This window comes from Typopeltis vanoorti, chromosome 16, assembly GCF_054136105.1.
Source record: "Typopeltis vanoorti isolate ZY-2024b chromosome 16, IOZ_Tvanoo_1.0, whole genome shotgun sequence".
NCBI lineage: Eukaryota > Metazoa > Arthropoda > Arachnida > Uropygi > Thelyphonidae > Typopeltis > Typopeltis vanoorti.
In genome coordinates, this window is record NC_143564.1 from 96,895,399 (window position 1) to 96,917,661 (window position 22,263).

Below are 22,263 nucleotides of genomic sequence, written 5' to 3' on the forward strand. Positions count from 1 at the left end.
GGGCCCCTCGAACCCCCCCCCCCAATTGCTGGCCTGGGGAAATAACCTATCTTCCAGTTCCCTTCAGCTTAAGCTACCTAAACCAGTTGTCAATGACATATCTGTGAAGTCTGGCAATGCTTTTAATCCAAGTACCTGCAATAACCTCTTTTCCTAATTTTTTTTTTTATATTTGATCCACAACATGAACGGTCACAAGAGACACATAACAGATTAGTGCTGTGTGTAAGCAAGAGGATAAGAAGAAAGGGGGGAATCTGTTCACATATTGTTTGTACAGATAAAGATTGTATTTTTTGGGAAAGGCAGAGTCATGGCTGTTCCATAGAACAGAAGTAGATGGAATGAAAGAGGACACAGTGCAAATGGTTTAGTGAGTTTCAAGATGGTGGTTAGTTAGCAGTGACTTTTTGTTCTAATGATTTTGGAGGAATAATTGTAACCAATTCAGCAGAGCACCATCCATGAAAGTATCTGTTAAACAGGTACAAGGCAGAAATTGAACATCTATGAGAGAGAGAGAAGGATTTTTTTTTTTGTTCCTACTCACAAAAGGTTATTAGTAAATCTATATTACATTTGTATCGTGGATGGACTAAGGATTTTATAATTTTTTAATTTATTTTTACATGATCTGAAAAACCTGCTCTAGAGACCAAATGTGGAACATTTTCAAGCCAGTTCAGAGCAGGGCAGTGGTCTCACCATGCGATAAAATTTATCTCCCACCTACATATAATTGCAAATATCCATGCCCACAGTAGGATTCAAACCCATGACCTGTTGGTTGGATACAGGTACACTAACCACTTGGCCAACCAGGCCAGCAAAAGCCATATTGCCTTCTTCTGGATAGAATCGAGCAATCTTAGAGAGATTTTGGGTGCACCATCCCAAATATGGGAATAATATTCCATAGTTGGGTAGATTTGGGATTTGTATAGAGTTGGCAGGTATGAATAGTGTCTTCTGTGAAAAAGTACACAAAGTTTTTTGGTAGCTGCAGAGCTATGGTTGAAATGTTTGTGCCAGGAAAGATCAGAGGTGTAGATCAATCCAAAAATGGGAAATCTGATTGTGTTTGAATATCTGGGTATTGTTGAAGGCAAGGGGAAAGGGATGCAAGCTCTTTCTTGTGAGAGATCACAGGACTGAGTTTTGTTGGTAATGAAAGTCGACAAGATTATCCTTGCCTCATTGGAAGATCATAGTTCAGGACATTGGTCGAGGTGGATCTCGAGGATTCTAATACTTAAGCACGACAAGGTTTGCCAAATGAAAAGGAGGAATGGAGTGTATTGTCATCAGCAAAACTATTGATAGGACTAGCAGTTTGTGAGAGCAGGTCAATTATATATAAGAGGAAGAGAGTGGATGAAAGAGCAAAACCCTGGAGTACTCCTGCAGTGGTGAGGAAATCTGAGGGGAGGAAACCATCCACATGAGAAAGGTGGTCATCCAGTTGCAGAGTGTGGAAGGCAGACCATAGGATGACAATTTGATAACTAGGCCCCTGTGCCAAACTCAATCAGATCCCTTTGAAATGTCAAGGGTAACCACGTGAGTTTCTCCAAATTTTTCCATCACTTGAGTCCAGAGGTTGGCAGCGAAAGCTAGGAGATCAGTCTGGATTGTGAGTGGTGGAATCTGTACTGCTGGTCACTAACTAGTTGGTAGGTCTCTAGGTGGTTCAAGAGTGGTTTTTCGTGACCTTCCCCATAATTTTAGAGAGAACAGAAATGAGAGCAATTGGACATTAGTTCATCGGTTAACACGATACGTAGAATACCATCAGGACCAGATACCTTGTTTGTGTTCAGATTATTAAGGATTTTTTGGATTTCTTTCTGGCAGAAGACTGTGGGTGACATGGAGAGAGCAGTTATTGGTGGAGTGAAGGGAACTTTGCCCATGTCATCAATGCAGGAATTGGAAAAGAAGAGTGATGCCAATAAGTTGGCCTTGTAAATTATATATTTAGTTTAATCCTTTATTGTAAGCAAACAAAGTTTGCGCCTGAAGTATTTTCAGGACTGGGGCAATTCGTAAGAGAGGTGGACAAAGCTTCACACCACTTGCTTAGTATCCCATAATGCAAAGCACATCTCCTTCTGGTGTATAATGCTATGCGTAATGCATAGCATGTATAATGCTATATGTATACTTGCATTATGGGAAGGATTACTACCCGACCGATTTCGACCTTTATTGAGGTCTCTTTAGTGGGAGCCAGACCCAGAGGTGATACTAAGGTAGAAGCAATGCAGACGTCATATCTACCTATATGAGTTGCCAAAAGGTGTCGCACCTTATTATTAAATAACTCTGGATTATAGAAAGATGTTGGAAGTTTTTTCCCACTTGGTTAGACTATAAATTATATATTTGTTTGCTTACACTTGGATAAAGGATTAAACTAAATATATAATTTATAGTCTAACCAAGTGGAAAAAAGAAAAAAAAACTTCTAAGTCGGCCTTGTCTTTAGATGAGGTGATTACAGTACTGTCTGGATGTGTGAGTGGTGTAAACCAGGTGGGTAAAAGTTGCACCCAATGGCAAGGGACCAGAAGAAGCAACTACCTTTTGGGCAGGAGGCAAGTTTGTTGCATTTCAAAGGCTGATTTTGATTTGGTGATAATTCTTTTTACATCTGTTGTGAGCTGTAGTATAGGCAGAGTGAACAGCTGGAGTATTGGTCTTGAGCTATTTGTGGAATGCAGTTTTTTTTTACTGCATCGGCACGTTTTTGAGAACCAATTTGCATGATAACAGTGAATTTAGAATGGAATAAGGGATAAAGGCCTTCATTTCTGTGAGGGTGATTTATTCTGTCTAAGCAGTGTTTGAATCAAAGAACTGAAGCAGTATTTGGACCATGGAAAGGGGGAATAGAAGTCACTGAGATTATCCCATTTGGCACTCTTATAGTGCCAAAGGACACAAGACTGAGAACTATTGAGTGAAAGTTGTTCTTCACCCACTAGTTGCAAAACAAATTTGTGTGATGTTGGGATCCAAGGTACCAGGAGAACTAATATCCACAGTACTTGGAAAAGGGAGCTTGTTAGGAAGAAGTCAAGTGTACTGACAAATTGGAGGGGTTTGTCAGATATTCTGGTAGAGGGATTGATGATCTGTGACAGGTCACTGCTAATGATAAATACTTTGGCATTCCTGCCCTTGACCAGTGAAACTGGAGAAGATAAGCCAATATATAAGAAGATAAGCCAATATTATGGATGCTGAAATCCCCAAGAAGGATGACCTTACTATATTTCAACTGTAAAAAGTCAAGCTTTAACAAAGAGATAGTTGAAGAGGTCATATTGGTTAACAGAGTTTGGCGAGCAATAGAACATATGAAAAGGGTAAGTTGATTTGGTAGGGAAATTTTGAGCCAAAGCAAATCATGGGGGGGGGGGGGGTGATTCAAGGTTTTACAATCTCTGGCATGGTATGTCAGTTCTCTTGAATAAACAAGTTTCTGACAGAAAGCACTATGTAACATGTAGTTTGGGCAGTTGAGGTGGATAGTAATTGTTCAGTTTGCCAGTTGATTTTCTGATAAGAATAGTAATTCTGGTTTAGATGACTATAAACTCAAACAATGGGTAGTGGTACACATTGCTTGAGGTTTTTTTTGTTTTATTTTTGTGGGGGTTTTTATGGTTTTCATTTGGATTTTTTTTTTGTTTTTTTTATGATTTTTTAAACTATTTTTTTTCTGATCGGCAGTAAAGTTGCATTTCTTTAGGTTCTGATTCATTGTATGTGCTAAGGAGGAAGAGATAAAAAGGAATTGCTGTTATACAGTGAGAGTGACAGACTTGCAAAGATGCTGTCCACATGTGGTCTCGACAGCTTCCCCTACAGCCACTATACTTGGTCTCCCTCCAGTCATAAACTGACAAAATAACTGGCTGCAAAATTTTACACTAGCTGATTGGGAAGCCTCCAGATTCATTACTAGCTGGTTCAGTCCCATGCATTAACTAGCATTTGGCCTTCAGGACTGTTTTACTGCTGTATCCTTGCAAATGTGAGAGGGTTCAGAGCTCCCTTCAGTATGATTGGCATATCATTGAGGTATGTCACTCTATATCATTATATCACTCTCACTGCATATGAGAAGAGGGGGACTAGTGATAAAACATGAAGTATTTTCAGGACTGGGGCAATTCGTAAGAGAGGTGGACAAAGCTTTACACCACTTGCTTAGTATCCCATAATGCAAAGCACATCTTCTTCTGGACATGTATAATGCTATATGTATACTTGCATTATGGGAAGGGTTACTACCCGACCGATTTCGACCTTTATTCAGGTCTCTTTAGTGGGAGCCAGACCCAGAGGTGGTATCTAATAACCAAGATGGTGGTAATTCACCAGATGATGAGAGAACTACCACCTAGGGATCTAGTCAGCATTTCCTCCAACTGGGAAGGTATTCTTTTGCAGCAGCAATGCTGGCTAGGTTCACCAGAGCCTTGTTTGTGGAAACAGCTATATTGTGGGGAAAGTAGTGATGACCTGACTGTGAGAGGCTATATGTCACACATCAATGCCCCTTTGTATCCCAGTTAATTAGTCACCAGTTGATATTAGGTATTCGGTGTATTAGTGTATCTGAGTCAGGCAGGCCAACCAAACAGAGGGGCAGTGATAGCTTATTTTCACAAAGGTCTCTTAGTGCAGCAGTATTTATTCCATATCCATATTCAAAACCATAATTTGATCCACTTAGTTTAAATGGTCAAGTCAGATCCCTATAAACTCGAGTACCCTTCAGCAGGGTATACTAATAGACTAATAGTACAGTGGTAGTTGGCCTTTCTACTCATGCTACAGATGTTATGCTTATACTGACAATACTTGCCCGAAGACCCTTTTGTGACAGTAGATCATACCACTAGAAGACAGGGTTGGCAACTGGCTGAGAGAAAGGCTATATTTTGTGCTTTATTGACCCTTATTGATTTTTTTTTTGTGCATCTTCCATTCATGGAAGGTTATTGTAAAACCTGTAGTACATTAATTTTATGTCATTTTTTTGCATTTTTATTTTTTTTACAACTAACAGCTAAATAGCTATACCAAATTATAATCCAAGTTTTTCTGTAACAGTAATATAACTCCCTGTTACAATCTATCAGCAAAAATCAGTCTACTTCACATCATCAACAAAACAACTGTTGTCTTTAGTGATTGTTCCATTGTTTGAATCATTTATCTCTATAAACTGGTCATAAGATGACTAAACATTTTGTGCATACTCTTTTCATATGTTAGTCTGAATATTTTACTCATGAATTCAGCATACACAGCAAGCAAAACTAGGATTTTAAGATTCCTTAGAATGTTAAATGGTATTTGGTATCTTTCCACAGAGTAGCTCTGTTTTAGGAAATGGTGGCCTCATTTGGAAATTCCAATTCCGTATATGCCACACCACATTTTTTAAAAGTTTCATCAAGGGCTTCACCTAGCCATAGCCCTGCAACTCCAGTGGTAAGGTCATTTGTGTAAATGAAATGCTGCAAAATTACAAACATGACAGCAAATGATTAGTTTGATAAAGACTTCAAGGTAAGTGATGGTTGTGTTTTGTAATAGTTCCCATAATTAAGTAATCCAAAACCACATTTTAAAAGTATTCTTCTGTTAGGTTATTGTTTAAATTTAATTCCGAAAGTAACAAAGAAGATGCATGAGAGGAGGTGCATTTTTGTAATATATAAAGCTTTTACAGACCTCCAAACCCATAGCCAGCTGGTAGCAAAATGCAGATGTCTATTATAGACTGTGCATGTACAACTTCTCTGATTTCCTTCCATTGGAAACAGGCAAATCCAACACTTGCATGTGTATGTAATCAGCATTTACAGTGTCCCACAGAATTGCTAAATATCTTAAATCTGATTGTTATCCCATATGCTGAAATAAAAATGCATGCCATTGTTATACTGCTTTACACCTTCAATATTGCAATCAATGACAATACTTATACCGACTTTCAGTATCAAGTAAAGGCAATTCCCTATATGTTTTCCCATTGTAATAAATATTAATAAATAGGAGGAACAACTGATGGAATCCATAGGCTTTTATTTTTCTTCAGTTTGTTTTAGCAAAATAAGCAAAGCCTAAACCATGTACACATCATGATGTGAAGACTTCATTATTATGATTTTTTTTTAAATGTGAATCCTACCCACAAAAAAAGTTGTAGACCTATGATACATCAGTATCATGGGTAATCTAATAATATTAATCTGCAGTATTTGCAGTTAGTTACTGCTCACAACCCATCCACACTGGCTTTTGTAATTACAGTTTTAGGAAAAGATGGTCAGTCATGATTAATTATATACTTTTTGTGTGTGTTCTCCTGACCAGTTTGATTGATTGCAGGATGAAATATCTGAGTTTCTGAGAGGATAAACCCTTAAACCTCTCCGAAATTTCTCTTTCCTTGAGACACAGCACAATCAATTGTTTATTATGCTTTAATTAGAAATTAGTACAGTAATTTCATAGCATCCACAAAAAATAAAAGAATAATTTTACATAAATCTTAAATTCCAGATTACCTTAAATATAAAAAGAAATCAATCTGCATTTTGTTCAATCCAGCTGGTAAAATGCTGAACATTAGTGTAGACACCAGGATAACCTGCAAGAGCACATCCATTTCCCCAAGAAACAATACCCACAAGTATTCCTCTTCCATTGATTCGTTGAATCAGTGGGCCACCAGAATCACCCTAAAACATAAAAAAAAGTCAATCTACATTACTAAGAGAACTGAAATTGATTGGGGGGGGGGGTAACAGAAATGTGTGAAATTAGGGTAGATTTTTGGGATGTATATAAATCCTGTAAGGCAATCTTTCATATGTAATCAAATATATATATAATGTTTCATATGCAATCAAGAATAGTAATTCGTGTAAGAGTTTAATTGAAGAATTTAATTTATATTGAAGAATAGTGAGCACATGTGAAGCAAGTATTTTGAAAGAATGTAACTGATATCTGGAAAGTGTAAGTGACTGAATAGTGTTTAATGACAAAAGGAACAAAAAAATGCAAATGAGAACATTGTTGAAGATACAGTAGTGGAAGTAAGAAATTTTTTATTTATAATAGCATGAACAGAATGGTGAAAGATGCAAAAAATGAGGGGGCAGGGTGAGAGAGAGAATGCATATACATGGAGTTCTTTGAAGGACAAAACATGAGAACAGAATTGTAGGAATGTCTGGGGAGCAGTTGTGGCAAAGAAGCAAAAGAAGAAAGAAATGAAAGAATGAAAAAGAGTAGAAAGAGAGAGAGAGATGACTATATGATTTGATTCCATGATAAGATGCAAACTAAATAAGAGCATGATAAAACTGTATCCCAGTTGGGTATCTGGAGAGTGAGAGTTTGGCAATGCAGAGCTCAGTGAGTATTGTAGGTTTTGATAGATCCTGCAATTGAGTGAGATATTTAAGAGAAGATATAAGGGAGGATGTGGATCCAAGAGGAATTGTGCACAGGGAGTCAAAGTTCAGAGAGCCTTCTGGTCATAATATTTCATCAGATTACCTGGATATTTAGTTTATTTTAGTCATTTCATGAAATGTGAGGTGTGCTATATGTATTTGTTTGGTTCTGCAGATAAATTATGGATATTTAAGGTGGATGGAAGGAGGGTATGTGCAAAGTGTGATCTGAAAGAGGACTTGATCAGCAGTAATGTATTGGTAACTGAAAATGTTAGTAGCCTGAATGCCACAATGATGAGTGCGCATTTGAGAGCAAAGAGGGACAATGTAAAAGAGCAGCGAAAAATTGGTAAAAAGGTTTTGAAAAAGCAAACAAGCAATCTGATGAACTTAACAGTCGACAGTAAGGATGAAGAAAATTATGCAAATGGAGCAGAAGTTGAAAAATGGAGTGCATTTAAAGGTAAAGTGGCGAGCAGCGCTGCTGGCAAACAAGAGTGTATGGCTGACAATAAAACTGAGGGAGTGAATAAGAATGAAAATATAATGCAAAATTTGAAAGCTGAGTTGGTTAAGATGAGGCAAGAGATGAAATGGATGCAAACTGAAATTAAGAGAATTCAAGATATATATGGAGGAGTAAAGATGATGAAAATGAATGATATCAGTATTAAAGAGGTAACTTGTGAGTGGTGTTGTATGGGGGATTCGATTGTTAGAAGTGTGGTAAACAAGATGTACAGGATTTGTTTTCCTGGAGGTAAAATGAATAGAAGCACAAGAGTCGGTAGTAGTAGTAATAGGGACAAATGACTTGACTGGGAACAAGGAACACATAAGACTGGATATCAGGAGGTTGTTGAGAAGGATAAAAGATAATAGTGTGAATAGGAAAGGTAGTCAGTGTGTTACCAAGTATGACAGTGATGAAATGAAGCAGAGAGTGAAGATTGTGAATGATATATCAACAGAAATGTGTGAGGAGAAAGGAGTGCAGTTTGTTAGTGTGTGGAATGAGTTTGAATTGAAATGTATAAGAGTGATGGACTGCATTTGAATGGTTTTGGTGCAACTCATTTAGAGAGGCTGCTGCTGGGAGGTAGAGAAATGAATGTAGAGAATGAATCTTATCAAGTAAGAAGAGATGTGAAAGATTGGGAGAGTAAGGAAGGAGAGATTGAAGTGGTGGTTTTGAATGAAGAAGTAGGTAGTATGAGTATAGAGAATGAGAGAACAAGTATGCAGGGAGACTCAGGGTGGACAGGGAAATACAGCATGAGAAAAGTTGATGTTCCAGGAGGATGTGAATGTGCAGATAAAAAGGGAAAGGGATGAACTGAGATCAAGGGAAAACAGTTGGATTTTAAGAAGGTTCTAAGATGAATAAGGAGAAAAGGAAATGGCTCAAGTTAAGTATGGAGAAGTCACATTTAATAAGTAGTATCAGTGAAACTTGTTATAGATCCAGGAATGAGCTGTTATATTTGTAAACAAATGCTAGAAGTGTAAGAAACAAGGCAAATTAAATGGTTGCATTAATTGAGTCTGTTCACCCAAAAAATGTTGGAATAAGTGAGATATGGTTGGATAAAGATGACATCCAACAGTGGATTGGATGAGGACAAAGGAATCCAACTCAGAAAGAGACCTCTGTGAAGTTTTGTGAAGATAGAAAGGATAAAAAGGGAGTGGGGGTGCTATTGTTGATAGAGAAATACTTATGTCCATACAAGTTAGAGATAAAAGGGTAATAGTGGCAGTATAATGGGTGTGAGATAGAGGTGAACAGAATGAAATACTTAGTCAGATGTTGTTATAGACCTGGTAATGTGGATGGTAGTGACCATGAAAGGTATAATCAAATTAGCCAATAAGATAAGAAAAGGATGATTAAGGGCGATACAGACTGGGATGATGAGATAGCAACTGGAAGTAAAGAAAATGAGTTTAAGTTTTTGAGGAACAACTAACTCAGGCAGAATATAACAGAGGTCTCACAAGGATTGAAGGTCTTGGATTTGATCATCTCATCATAGGACAACATCCTCTGATGTTATCCTCAAATCACCCTCCAGTTGGTGAAATTGACCATGAAGTGATTACCTGAGTGGTTGCCAGCAATGCAAAGACCTCTGTGAGGAAAGGGTATATGTGGAACTACAGGTTGGTAATTATCAGAAGCTCAAGAGAGAGCTTGCAGGTGTAGCATGGAATGAGGAGTTGGCTGAAAAGTAGTTCAATGCTGCTTGGGTGATATTCAAGAACTATCTAGTAGAAGCAATATCTAAGTGTATTCCAAAGTTCAGAAGGTTAAATAAGAGGTGTGAAATGGATGAATGAAGAGATTAAACATAATGTCTTTAATCTGAAAAGATTAAAGACATTATGAAGACAACATAAGAAGAGTGGTAATAATCTATTCCATGAATAATGCAAAGAGCAGGCAAGGAGGGTGACTCAGTAAGGGTAGTAAACGTATGAGCAGCAGTTAGCTAAAGAAGCAAAAAAAAAAAATCCTAGGGAGTTATTTTGATATTTAGCCAGCAAAAAAAAAAAATGATTATGGAAGGATGACACTGATTGGAGAAAATGGTATAAGAAACAACTACTGCAGACGATATAGTTGAGATATTTAATGAGTAGTTCATAAAGATCTTTCAACTTCTTGCTCACTTATAGTGAGCAAGAGGTTGAAATCAAGCAAACGATGTTAATAAGGCTGTGAGACTAGATAATATATCACCACATATTTTGAATGAATGTGCCAGGGAGTTGGCATCTGCCTTGACATTTTTGTTTAATATGAGTTTTGCAATAGGTCAAATTCCAAAGGAGTGAAGGAAGGCAAGGTTGTGCCACTTCATAAGGGAGGGGACAGAACTCAAAGCATCAAATTATAATCCTCTTTGTGTGTAAATTGTTGTGGTTAAAGTGGTGAAGAGGCTGATGAAAACCATGATTCAGAATTGGTTGACAACAGTGGTATTAGTTTTGATGGACAGCATGGATTTGCTAAAGGGAGGTCATGTTTTAGTAATCTACTTGCTTATAACAATAAGGTGATGGCTTCATTGGACAAAGGAGATGGATACACAGTAGTATACTTTGTTTATGAAAAGGCTTTTGATAGATTGCCATGTGATAGTCAAACTAGAGTGGATGATAACTAAATACTTAAGGAATTGACAGCGTACACTAGAAATATAAATTAAATCAACTTTAATATATACTTTCTGATATTTCAGCAACGTCACGTTGCCATCTTCATGGGAACTTAAGATAAAGACCATAACAGCAAATGAGAAATGAAACGAGGAAGCTACCATTTTCCTAAAGTCCTGTTGGTGTCCCCTGGCATGCTATATTAGGTGTTCTTGGCCTTTGGGCTGAAGTTCTTCTGATATATGTTTCCCAAATTTGGGGCAGTCTCATGCATCCAAATTTGTTGAGGTTTGGCATGTTTCTAAGGGCTGAGGCTGATTCCATGAATAGTTTTTCATATTTGAACTCACTGCAGTGTATTACTGTGGCTTTCTTCCACCTTATTCTGTGGTGAGTATCCAGAGCATGGTCTGCAAGCCCAGAGTGGCTGTACTGGTGAAATCTGATGTAGTCCTTGTGTTCTGAGATTCTGATATTTGCTGTCCTGCCTGTTTGGCCAAAGTAGGACAATTTACAGCTGCAAGGGACCTGGTATACACCAGGTAGGTCTAGGGGAAGTGCTTGGTCTTTAGTGGAGTGGATAAGGGATGCCAATTTTCTATATGGTCTGTAACAAGAGGTCAAGTCATGTTTTTTTTAGGATTTTGTTGATTTTTTTCCGAGATGCCTCGAATATAGGGAATGGTGATAGATTTAGAGTAATCTTTTTTTGTGACAGGGGAGGGGGGTTGTTGATAACTGGTATTAGTATTTTTTTGGATTTTTTTTTTTTTTTTGGGTGGGGTAGCCATTGGCTGAGAAAGTGTTAAGGATGTGATTTAGTTCAGTAGTTAGAGCTTGGTCATTTGAACAGATTAGTTTTGCCCTGTTGAATAGTGTCTTAATAACTTCATATTGTTGTGGGGGGGGAATTGTTGGTGAATGTATCTGCCTGTATGGGTGGGTTTTCTATAAACTGAGAAAACCAAGATTCCATCAAGTTGGCGGGTGACTAGTGTGTCTAGGAATGGGAGGCTATTGTTTTTCTCTTTTTCCAGGGTGAACTTGATTCTAGGGTGTTGGTTGTTTAAGTGTGTTAAGAAGGAGAAGAGTGTATCTGGGCCATATGGCCAAATAGCAAAGCCATATGGTAGGTTTTTGTGGAGCAGAGTTTAAGGCTTTCTCTTCAAAAGTCTCCATAAAGAAGTTGGCCAAGGGTGGGGAAAGTGGCAAACCCATGGCTGTCCCCTCTATCTGTTTGTAGAATATAGCCATGGGTTCACCACTTTCCCCACCCTTGGCTAACTTTTCTCAGTTTATAGAAAACCCACCCATACAAGCAGATACATTCACCAACAATCCCCCCCCCCCCCTCACAACAGTATGGAGTTATTAAGACACTATTCAACAAGGCAAAACTAATCTGTTCAAATGACCAAGCCCTAACTACTGAACTAAATCACATCCTTAACACTTTCTCAGCCAATGGCTACACCCCCCCCCCCAAAAAAAAAATCCAAAAAAATACTAATACCAGTCATCAACAACCCTCCCCCCCCACCGTCACAAAAAAAGATGACTCTAAATCCATTACCATTCTCTGCATCCAAGGCACCTCAGAAAAAATCAACAAAATCCTAAAAAATCATGACTTGACCTCTTGTTACAGACCATATAGATAATTGGCATCCCTTATCCACTCCACTAAAGACCAACCACTTCCCCTAGACCTACCTGGTGTATACCAGGTCCCTTGCAGCTGCAAATTGTCATACTTTGGCTAAACAGGAGGACAGCAAATATCAGAATCTCAGAACACAAGGACTATATCCGATTTCACCAGTACAGCCACTCTGGGCTTGCAGACCATGATCTGGATACTCACCACAGAATAAGGTGGAAGAAAGCCACAGTAATACACTGTAGCGAGTTCAAATATGAAAGACAGCCTCAGCCCTTAGGAACATGCCAAACCTCAACAAATTTGGATGCATGAGACTGTCCCAAATTTGGGAAACATATATATCAGAAGAACTTCAACCGAAATGCCAAGAACACCTAATATAGCCCGCCAGGGGGCACCATCAGGACTTTAGGAAAACGGTAGTTTCCTCGCTTCGTTTCTCATTTGCTGTTATGTAGTACTTGTGTGCACGTGTCTTTATCTTAAGTTCCCATGAAGATGGCAACGTGACGTTGCCGAAATATCGGAAAGTATATATCAAAGTTGATTTAATTTATATTTCTAGTGTACGCTGTCAAGTCCTTAAGAATTTAGTTATCATATTTAACCAGCGTATAAGCCTTTCTACAAGAATTAGAGTGGACGAGGTTGGATATTAGACTAGTGCATTGGATTGGAAATTGGCTATCTGATAGGTATCAGCAAATTGCGTATGGGGGAGCAATATCCTGGAAGAGGAAAGTCATTAGTAGTCTGCCTTATGGGTCTGTTTTAGGTCCATTGCTGTTTAACCTGTATGTTAATGATATTGAGGAAGATTGGGATGGGAATATTCAGTTGTTTACAGATGATGCAAAATTGGGACAAACTATGAGGAGTAGAGTAGCTGTGATGTGGTCTTAAAAGAAGACTTGAATAGATTGAACAAATGGGCACAGGAATGGGGATACCAGTTCAGTGTTGCAAAATGTAAGATTTTAAAATTTGAGAAACAAAGATGGGATGTAAAATTTATGCTTGGTGGGGATATATTGTTGGAGATGGAGGAAATAGATCTTGAGATGATAATGGATAACAATCTAAAACTTAGAGGACACATTACCAAAATTGTGAGGACAACACAGCGAATTCTAAGAATGATGCAGAGGACATTGACTGGTAGAAATAAGGCGATTCTTATGTGTAAGGTCTTGATTAGGCTACATATGGACTACTATGCACAGATTTGGTCACCTGGTTTTCTAAAGGATAAAAAAAGATATTGTAAAGTGTCCAGAAGCAACCAACTAAAGTAGTTTCTGATCTCTGGGATGTTGAATATGAGGAAAGGTTGAGAAGATGCAATTTGCAGAGTTTAGTGGATAGGAGGAAGAGGGGTGATATGATAGAGATGTACAAGTTGGTAAGGGGGTTGTTATAGAATCAATGTTGAAGAGGTTTTTCATAAAATGGCGGAATATCAGGGGAGAACAAGAGATCATCCCTGGGAGTTTTATACAGAGGATGTGAACAGAGAAGCAGGTTTTTTGCATGCAAATGGTTGGAATGCCTTACATGAGAATGTGGTAACTGCAGAGAATTTGAATGTGTTTAAGGCAAGGTATGATGAGCTGTGTGTATGACAAAGGGACCATCTAGATGCATCTTTGACTCCATGGGGTTTTAGGATAATATTAATAATATTATTAAAAATACAACGACAAGCAGGAATATGTGGTATGAAGCATAGGAATAAGTGACTACCTCTGAAAATAGATAAGAGTATGATAAGCAAAAGATAATGTTAATGAAGGAAAATGGTAGAATGGTAACTGCTGCAGATGATATTGTTGAGGTACTCAGTGATCGATTTATAAGGGTGTTTCATCCTTATAAGGGTGAAATAATGAAAAACTGATGTGTAGAGGACATAGGAGAGGATGGCTTAATTGTACGTGAGCAAGGGGTATATGAGGAAATAAACTTGATGTCAATAAGACAATAGGATTTGATGATGAAATCTAAAGAGGGCAAAAATCCTCCATTCAGTACCATAGCAATCTCATGTCAGAAAGTTATACTATTTATAAATGAACTCTTGGTAGGTGCATAAATAAATTATTGAAATGAAGAGGCCAAGAGGCTGAATCTGGCACAGTAAATTATAAATTATACAGATATTATTAATCTCAAGGCATTAATAAAAGGTTCTAATAATATGGACTCCTGGGCAGAGTCCATGTCTTTTAAGTGGTGCCAACCCTAGGGAATGCCTATGCTGAAGGCTATATTCTCATAAACTCTCTGGTAAATTTCTATCTTATCTGGATATAGCATCAATGGATTAATAACATACATATAATTTATAATTTACTATCCCAGAATGAAGCCTCTCTGGCTTTTCATTTCAATAATTCCAATTTCTATTTTTTATGAACTGTCCAGATCTTACCTGACAAGAATCTTTTCCTCCATCATTATAGCCTGCACAGATCATGGAGTCTTTAATATTATATGTACCATAGGCTTTCTTACACTCGACATCTGAGAGGAGTGGAACATCTACAGCCTGGAGGATACTGGCTGAATGACCACCTGTAATTTAATAAAAATAAATAAATAATAATTTAGCAGTAGTCAAGCACCTAAGCTAATCAACAGATCATATATACCTATAAAATGTATAATTTGACATTGTTTAATGTATCCTTTACTAAATAATTGTAAATTCAGCAATGGGAACTGTTTAGAGAGTTGAAGTAGATGTGAAAAGCAGCTTTAAATTATTTTGTCTTTTGAAAAAAAACATCCATTTTGCTGCTTGTTAAGCTATTATCCAATATAATTCTTTAATGATATATATGAAGATATATACAATTAAAATTTATTTAGCATAATGGGGGAAGGAGAGAAATGTACATTCTGTGATATTTTTGGATTCTACAAAATAATTCAGTTTATGACTAATATAGGATAGATCTGTAGGTAGCTGCATAGCTGAGGTTTTAGTGCCCTTTGGCAAATTCATAGCTACATCACTTTTTATAGCATGACAATTTCAATAATTGGAAAAATATCCTGCCACTGGCACCTCTCTACCAGTGGCAAGATATTTGGCAAACTGGCCTGATGCTGAAGTGTTACTATGCTACTGCTTATAGGTATCCTTATATTTAGTCAAAAGAATAGATACACATCAAACAAATCATGAAACAATAAATTACATGAACAGTTATTTCTTTACATTCTTTACATTCAGTATATGCAGAATTATAAAAATGTAAAGAAATGTATGCATGAAACAAAATTACATGAACAATTAATTTTAGTAACATAATACATGCGGAATTACAAAAAAATTTAAAGAATAAAATGAAAAACAGCGTCACTTTTTTTTTATATTACTTCCACACACAAAGACAAGTGCTGCAAGACCTATAGTAAATAATATTTATTTGCTATAGTGTGTGGACTAGGATAAAGTGCAAAGTAATCTGTTGATATTCTTATTAAAGAGCTGGAGGTTGTATTCCATGTAGTCCTTGGGAAGGCTGATCTTTGGTAGAATGGATAAGTTCTACCACAGAACTGAGGTAGATGAAACAAACAACTGGAAGTAGCAGGTTTCACGAGTCAGCAGTTCAACTGTAAAAGGATGTTGGACAGCTGTTGCTTGTATTTCCTATGGGTTTGACAGAAATGGCAAGCATAATGAATGCTAGTTCTGCTGAATGCAATGCAGAAACTATGAGACAGGCTGAAGAGAGAGAGAGAGTGTGAGAGGAAGTGATGAACCAACTAAACCACTCTCTTCTGAACTACATCAAAAATTTTTAGAGGTTTTAGGCGTACCCCAAACGTGAGAGCAATATTCCAAGGTTGAGCAGATTTGAGATTTGTACATGGTAAGTAAATGGACAGATTAAAAGTAATGTCTTGAGCCAAAGAGGATGTCAAGTTTTCTGGAAGCTGAGGATGTTATAGAAGTGAGGATGATTATGCCAAGAAAGACTAGGAATTGGCCTGAGAAGAGAAATCTGATCTTGACTGTTAAGTTGAGGATTGTCAAAGGTAAAGAACTGTAAGCTGCTTTTTTTTTGGGGGGGGCAATTGACATTGGAAATGTCAATTGACATTCACTTGACATTGGAAATGTCAAGTGACACAGCACAGGTTTCTTCATGGCAAATGTCTAGGGATTGATGATGCAAGCAAAGAGATCTTCTGATCCTGACTGGAAAACCTGCATTGATGGTTACTGATTTCATTGATTAGTTGGCTCCAGGTGTCAAAGAAGTTGACTACTGATGACCTTCTCCATTACTTTAGACAAAAAACGAAGTAAGAGTAATAGGTCACTGGTTACCAATATTCCCTTAAATGACACCTTAACACTCTTAAAAAATGTTTTCCCTTCTGATATCTTAGATCTCTTTTCCTTTACCATCAATTCTGGTTATTTTTCTTGGAAGAACAAAATTTACAAACAGATAGAGTGAACTGCTATGGGTTCCCCCTCTCACCCCTTCTTGCCAATTTTTACATGGAAAATTTTGAAAAACGAGCCGTAGACTCAGCCCCCTCTCAGACCTTCTATCTGGCTAAGATATGTAGATGATGTGTTCTCTATTTGGCTTCATGGCCCAGACACATTAAACTCCTTCCTCAGTCACCTCAATAGCCTACATCCAAGAATCCAGTTTACGATAAAAAAGGAAAATAACAGTATACCCTTCCTAGATACCTTAGTAATATGCCCTCCTAATGGTAACCTTTCCTTCACTGTATATAGAAAACCTACTCACATAGGCAGATGCATTCACAAACTCTTCCACCACCACCCCTCTTAACAATATGGCATTATTAAAACCAATAGAGCCCACAATCTTTGTTCCAGTGGAACCTTCCTTTCAACCAAACTCAACCACATATGCAACACATTCGTTTCCAATGGCTACATCGATTACAGAATTAAAAAAATAATCAGTTCCTCCTTCATTCCCCGGCCATCTCTTCAGAAGGAATTCAGAAATGTCATCATCATACCCTACATCCGTGGCACATCAGAAAAAATAGCCAGGTCCTTAAAAAAGTACAACCTCCACACAGCGTATAAGATCCACTATAAACTTATCCATTCTACCAAAGATCAGATCCTTCCTTCCTCAGTACCTGGAGTTTATAAAGTACCCTGTTCCTGCAAACTGGCTTACTTCAGACAGACTGGTAGATCAGCAACCATCCATTTAGAAGAACACAAATCATTATTATTATTATTATTGTTCCGGGAAACTCCAAGGAGTCGACAGATTCATCGAGGAAGGCCCTAACATCATGTCAAGAACAACTATTCAACATTCACACAGTATCTATCATACCTTGCCTTGAACTCATTCACGGTCGTAGCACCCACAACAGACTCTGGAAGCTTATTCCACTCATTTACCACTCTCCAAGTAAAGAACCTAGCTCTAACACCCTTGTCAACCACGCTCTTGCCCAGCTTCCATGCATGGCCCCTAGTTCTCCCACCACCAGTCATATTTTCAAAAATATCTTCTGGATCAATCTTATAAAAACCCTTCAGTAATTTGAATGTCTCAATCATATCACCCCTCCTTCGGCTATCGTCCAATTTCTGCAACCCACAAATCTTCAACCTATTCTCATAAGGTTCATTCCACAGACCTGCTATCATCTTGGTCACTCGTCTCTGGACCCTCTCCACTTCCTCCCCATCACAAAGAAACCCTGGTGCCCATAGCTGGGCACAGAAGTCCAGATGGGGTCTTATCAAGGCTCGATACAGAGGAACAACAACTTGTTCGTCTCTGCATGTTAAAGTATTTTTCAGAAGCCAAGTGATTTGGTGAGCTGTTTTTGTTACTTTTGCAATGTGCCCCCTAAACTTCAACTCCCTATCCACCAACACTCCCAAATCCCTGGCCTCATCAATCTCCTGGAGTATGGTTCCACCAATGCGATATACTGCTGCTATTCTTTTCACCCCAAAGTGCATAACCTTACACTTTGCCACATTAAATTGACATCCATTTTTCCTAGCCCAGTCCTCCAAACTATCCAAATCATCCTGTAAAATTTTGACATCCTGTGCACTCACAATTGCTCTACCCAACTTTGCATCATCAGCAAACAAGTGAACACTTCCTCTCAGATCCTTTCCAATATCATTGATGAACAAATTGAAAAGCAGTGGTCCAAGAACAGAGCCCTGTGGCACTCCACTAGTCACAAGACGTCTTTTAGACTCCACTCCTGAATAAACCACTCTTTGATATCTCTCCTTCAACCACCCTCTTATCCATCTCACCAGCCCTATATCTATACCCATCTGCTCCAGTTTACTGATTAGGGTTCCATGTGGTATCCTATCAAAGGCCTTGGCAAGGTCCAGTAGTATCACTGTAAACCCATTACCCCTATCCAGTTCAGCCGTCACTGTGTTATAAAACGTGAGCAAGTTACTGAGGCATGATCTACCCTTCACAAAACCATGTTGTCCCCCATACAATATCCCATTTTCATCTATCCAATCCTGTATTCTTTTCTTGACTAATTTCTCTAAGACCTTGACAATGATTCCTGATATGCTAATCGGTCGGTAATTTACAACAGCAGTCTTGGAACCACCTTTATGCAGTGGAACTATTTTCCCCTCTTTCCACCCGCTCGGGACTAACCCAGACCCGAGACTCAAATTAAACAAAATGGTCAAGGGTACTGACAATTCTTTAGCTGCTTCTCGTACAACACGAGCTGGTATACCATCCAATACCACAGATGTATTGACATTGAGGTTATGCAATAGACTACTCACCTCCACTTCATTAACCACAATTCCCGTATAATCTACTGGTTTATTCGTTTCTGCAATGTCACCACTTGGATGATATACTTTTGCAAAGTGCTCACTCAGTAACTCAACTATCTCAACTGATTCAGTTACCTCCCTACCATCGGCATTCTTTAAAATCAATCTGCCATGTACATTTTTCCTTTTACTTGCTACATATCTAAAAAACTGTTTAGGATTCTCTTTAGCCTGCATGGCCAATGTTCTTTCGTAATCCTTTTTTGCTTTTCTTACACACTCGTCACCCTTCTGGCCTGCACTTTATACCGTTCATGTGCCTGCCGGTCACCCTTCTCCTTAAATTCCCTCCATAGTTGTTTCTTTTTTTGCAACTCAAGCTTAATGGTGTTATTCATCCATTTAACCCCTACTTGATTTATTATTCGGACTCTAGGTATACAGTCAGCCATTGCTTCATGCAAGCACTTCTTAACTACCTCCCATGCACTATCAATTTCTAGTCCTTGCAGTTGTACATGCCATGGCACTGAACCAATCAAACTCCTAAGCTTGTCATACTTTCCAGCCTGATAATTCCACATGTACCCTGTCTTAATTGAAAATTCTACACCTTTAGCCACCTCCCAAGTTAAGACCCTATGATCACTCTCACCGATTGGTGGCAATGTGGTCATATTTGTTACAGCCAAATCCTCAGATGTAATTACTAGGTCAAGCACTCTCTGACCCCTAGTATTTTCCATTACATGCTGTCGCAGATAGTTATCCCTTAATAACCGCATAAAATCCAGTTCCTTTTTCCCGTGTGTCCTCTCCTCACTCCAATCAATGCGACCATAGTTGAAATCTCCCATAATAATCACCCTCCTTCCATCCATTTCTTCTATTTGCTTGTGCATACTGTCACCACCATCTTTTCCATCACCTGGTCTATAGCAGCACCCAATTGTATATTTAGTTCTGCTAGCCACAATCTCACACCAAATGGCCTCAAATGTGCTCTTTTCTCTATCCTGCAATTTAACTTCTATTCTCCTTGGCTGGAGCTCATCAGCTATCATCAACAATACTCCTCCCCCCATTTTATTCTCTCTGTCATTCCTGAACACACTATACCCATCACATTCAATCCCACTAGTTATATCATCTACAGTCAGCCATGTTTCACTAATACCTATAACCTGTGGTCTGGAAGTGCCAACCATGGCCAAAAACTCTTCCTTCTTGTTCCTAATACTCCTAGTATTAGTGTACATGAATTTAAGACCACTATTAGCCCCAACCCTACCTTGATGCCTTATATTAACTATCCCACTCAGATTTGTTGTCCTTATTTGCTCTGGCATATTATATTCATTCTTACATTCAACTGCCTCCATAAGGACTGTATCTCTACTCCCCCCCGCTTAACAAATCTAGTTTCCCTGAATTTGCACATCCACTACATTCAGCAACACTTTCTCAAGTCTTCTTACACCGTAACCATTCAAATGCAAGCCATCCATCTTATATAGATCCTTTCGCCCATCAAACTCACTCCACACATCCACAAATTCCACACCACTCGTCATACATAACCCACGCATAAAGTCATTCGCAATTATAGCCCTCCTTTTAAACATTTCACTGTCATACCGTGGCAAAAGACTAATCATTCTAACTCTCTCACTCTTTTCTTTTGCTACCTCAAACAATTCATTCAGGTCTTCTATCATTTCCATTTTATCTTCTTTCAAATCATTCGTACCTGCCACAACAATCATTTCTTTCACCCTTTCCTTTTGCTCTCTAATAGACTCAGTTACGTCCTTTATGGTCGCACCAGGTTGGTACGATTTTGTCAAATCCTCTACTAACACACCTCGTACTAACGAGTCTCCATACAGTACTTTATCCTTCATTTTGTTCATGTTCACATTCATAGGTCTATTTTTCCTGTCATACCTTTTATTATTGGTTGGTTCATTCAGCCTACTTTTGTTCATGCACTCTAGCTGCTGTTTTGCTCTTTCTATCGCACTATTCAACAACGCGATCTCACTCAATGCATCTATCTCATCTTTTTTGTTCTCTGAGAAACCATTTATACTATCATTCACACTTTCTACATTCACACTCACACAATTTTCATGTACAACCTTGCCGTTTCTTGTCATATCCCTATTTCCTTCATTCTGAAGGTTGACAAAAATATCACACTCACTATCCGAAATACACTTCAATTCCTCATTCTCCCTACATTTTCTACACACATTCAATCCTTTATTATCATCTAACCACACTCCGACTGCACTCCGCAAAGCGTACATTTCACAGCTAGTACACTGACTCATTTCTTTTATGCTACCGTTCTTTGATAACGATGGCGAACCTTCATTACTGGCCGCCATTTTTCATCGCACAGGTGCCATACTTATTTGCAATGTGTTTTGTCAAATTATACGTTATAACACAGCAAAAATAGATGCACTAAAATACGCAGGGCAAACAAAACAAAACTACACAATATTAAGTAATTTTGTATCGATAACTGAAAATGATACTTATCTTATCTGGAGCTTGCACGAACACTACACATTACGAATTCATCTAGCGGCGACTTCCCGACATAGATTATGTTATATACCCATATATCATACATCTGCAATCATGACGATGGTCAATCTGGCCTTTCAGACCATGTTTTGGATACAACCCACAGGATCTCCTGGAGAATAACCACCATAGTAAATTCAAAAAAGAAAGGCTGTTTTTAGAATCTGTGGTGGCACTCAGATTCTAATAAATACGGTTGCATAAAATTTCCCAGAATTTGGGAAACATGGCAAACATTAATTATCAGAGATCCCACTTTACATCCTAGGCCCATGGAGGGTGCACCACCTAGATAAGACTTTAGAGTCATCCACATGTTTGACTTAGTATTGTGTTGTATTTGAGTGTGCATTACAATAGTTGTTTTGTAATCCCTGAAGATATCTCAATGACTGAGACGAAATATTGGAAGCATTAAAATCAGTTTTAATCCTTTCCTAGTGCTGTAAATATTCCATTAAACCTCCAACAAAACAATTTAAGGAATATAATGAAGCAAGGCACTGTTTATTGGTAACTTCCTATAATTAGTTTTT

At 38.1% G+C, this 22,263-nt stretch overlaps 1 protein-coding gene across 4 annotated transcripts in view; it reads right to left on the reverse strand.

The window, feature by feature from the left end:
• Positions 1–22,263, reverse strand: part of LOC150098205 (trypsin-1-like) — a 103,777-nt gene that overhangs the window by 41,118 nt on the left and 40,396 nt on the right. For 3 of the 4 annotated variants that reach the window (XM_090406045.1, XM_090406047.1, XM_090406046.1), the window contains exons 6-7: positions 14,750–14,892; positions 6,594–6,767 (exon numbers count right to left, since the gene is read on the reverse strand). In XM_090406045.1, the coding sequence (XP_090262171.1) occupies positions 6,612–6,767; positions 14,750–14,892 (299 nt within the window). In that variant the 3' untranslated portion in view covers positions 6,594–6,611. Of the gene's footprint in view, positions 1–6,480; positions 6,768–14,749; positions 14,893–22,263 lie in introns of those variants that run through there. The other variant, XM_090406044.1, reaches the window with a different exon arrangement.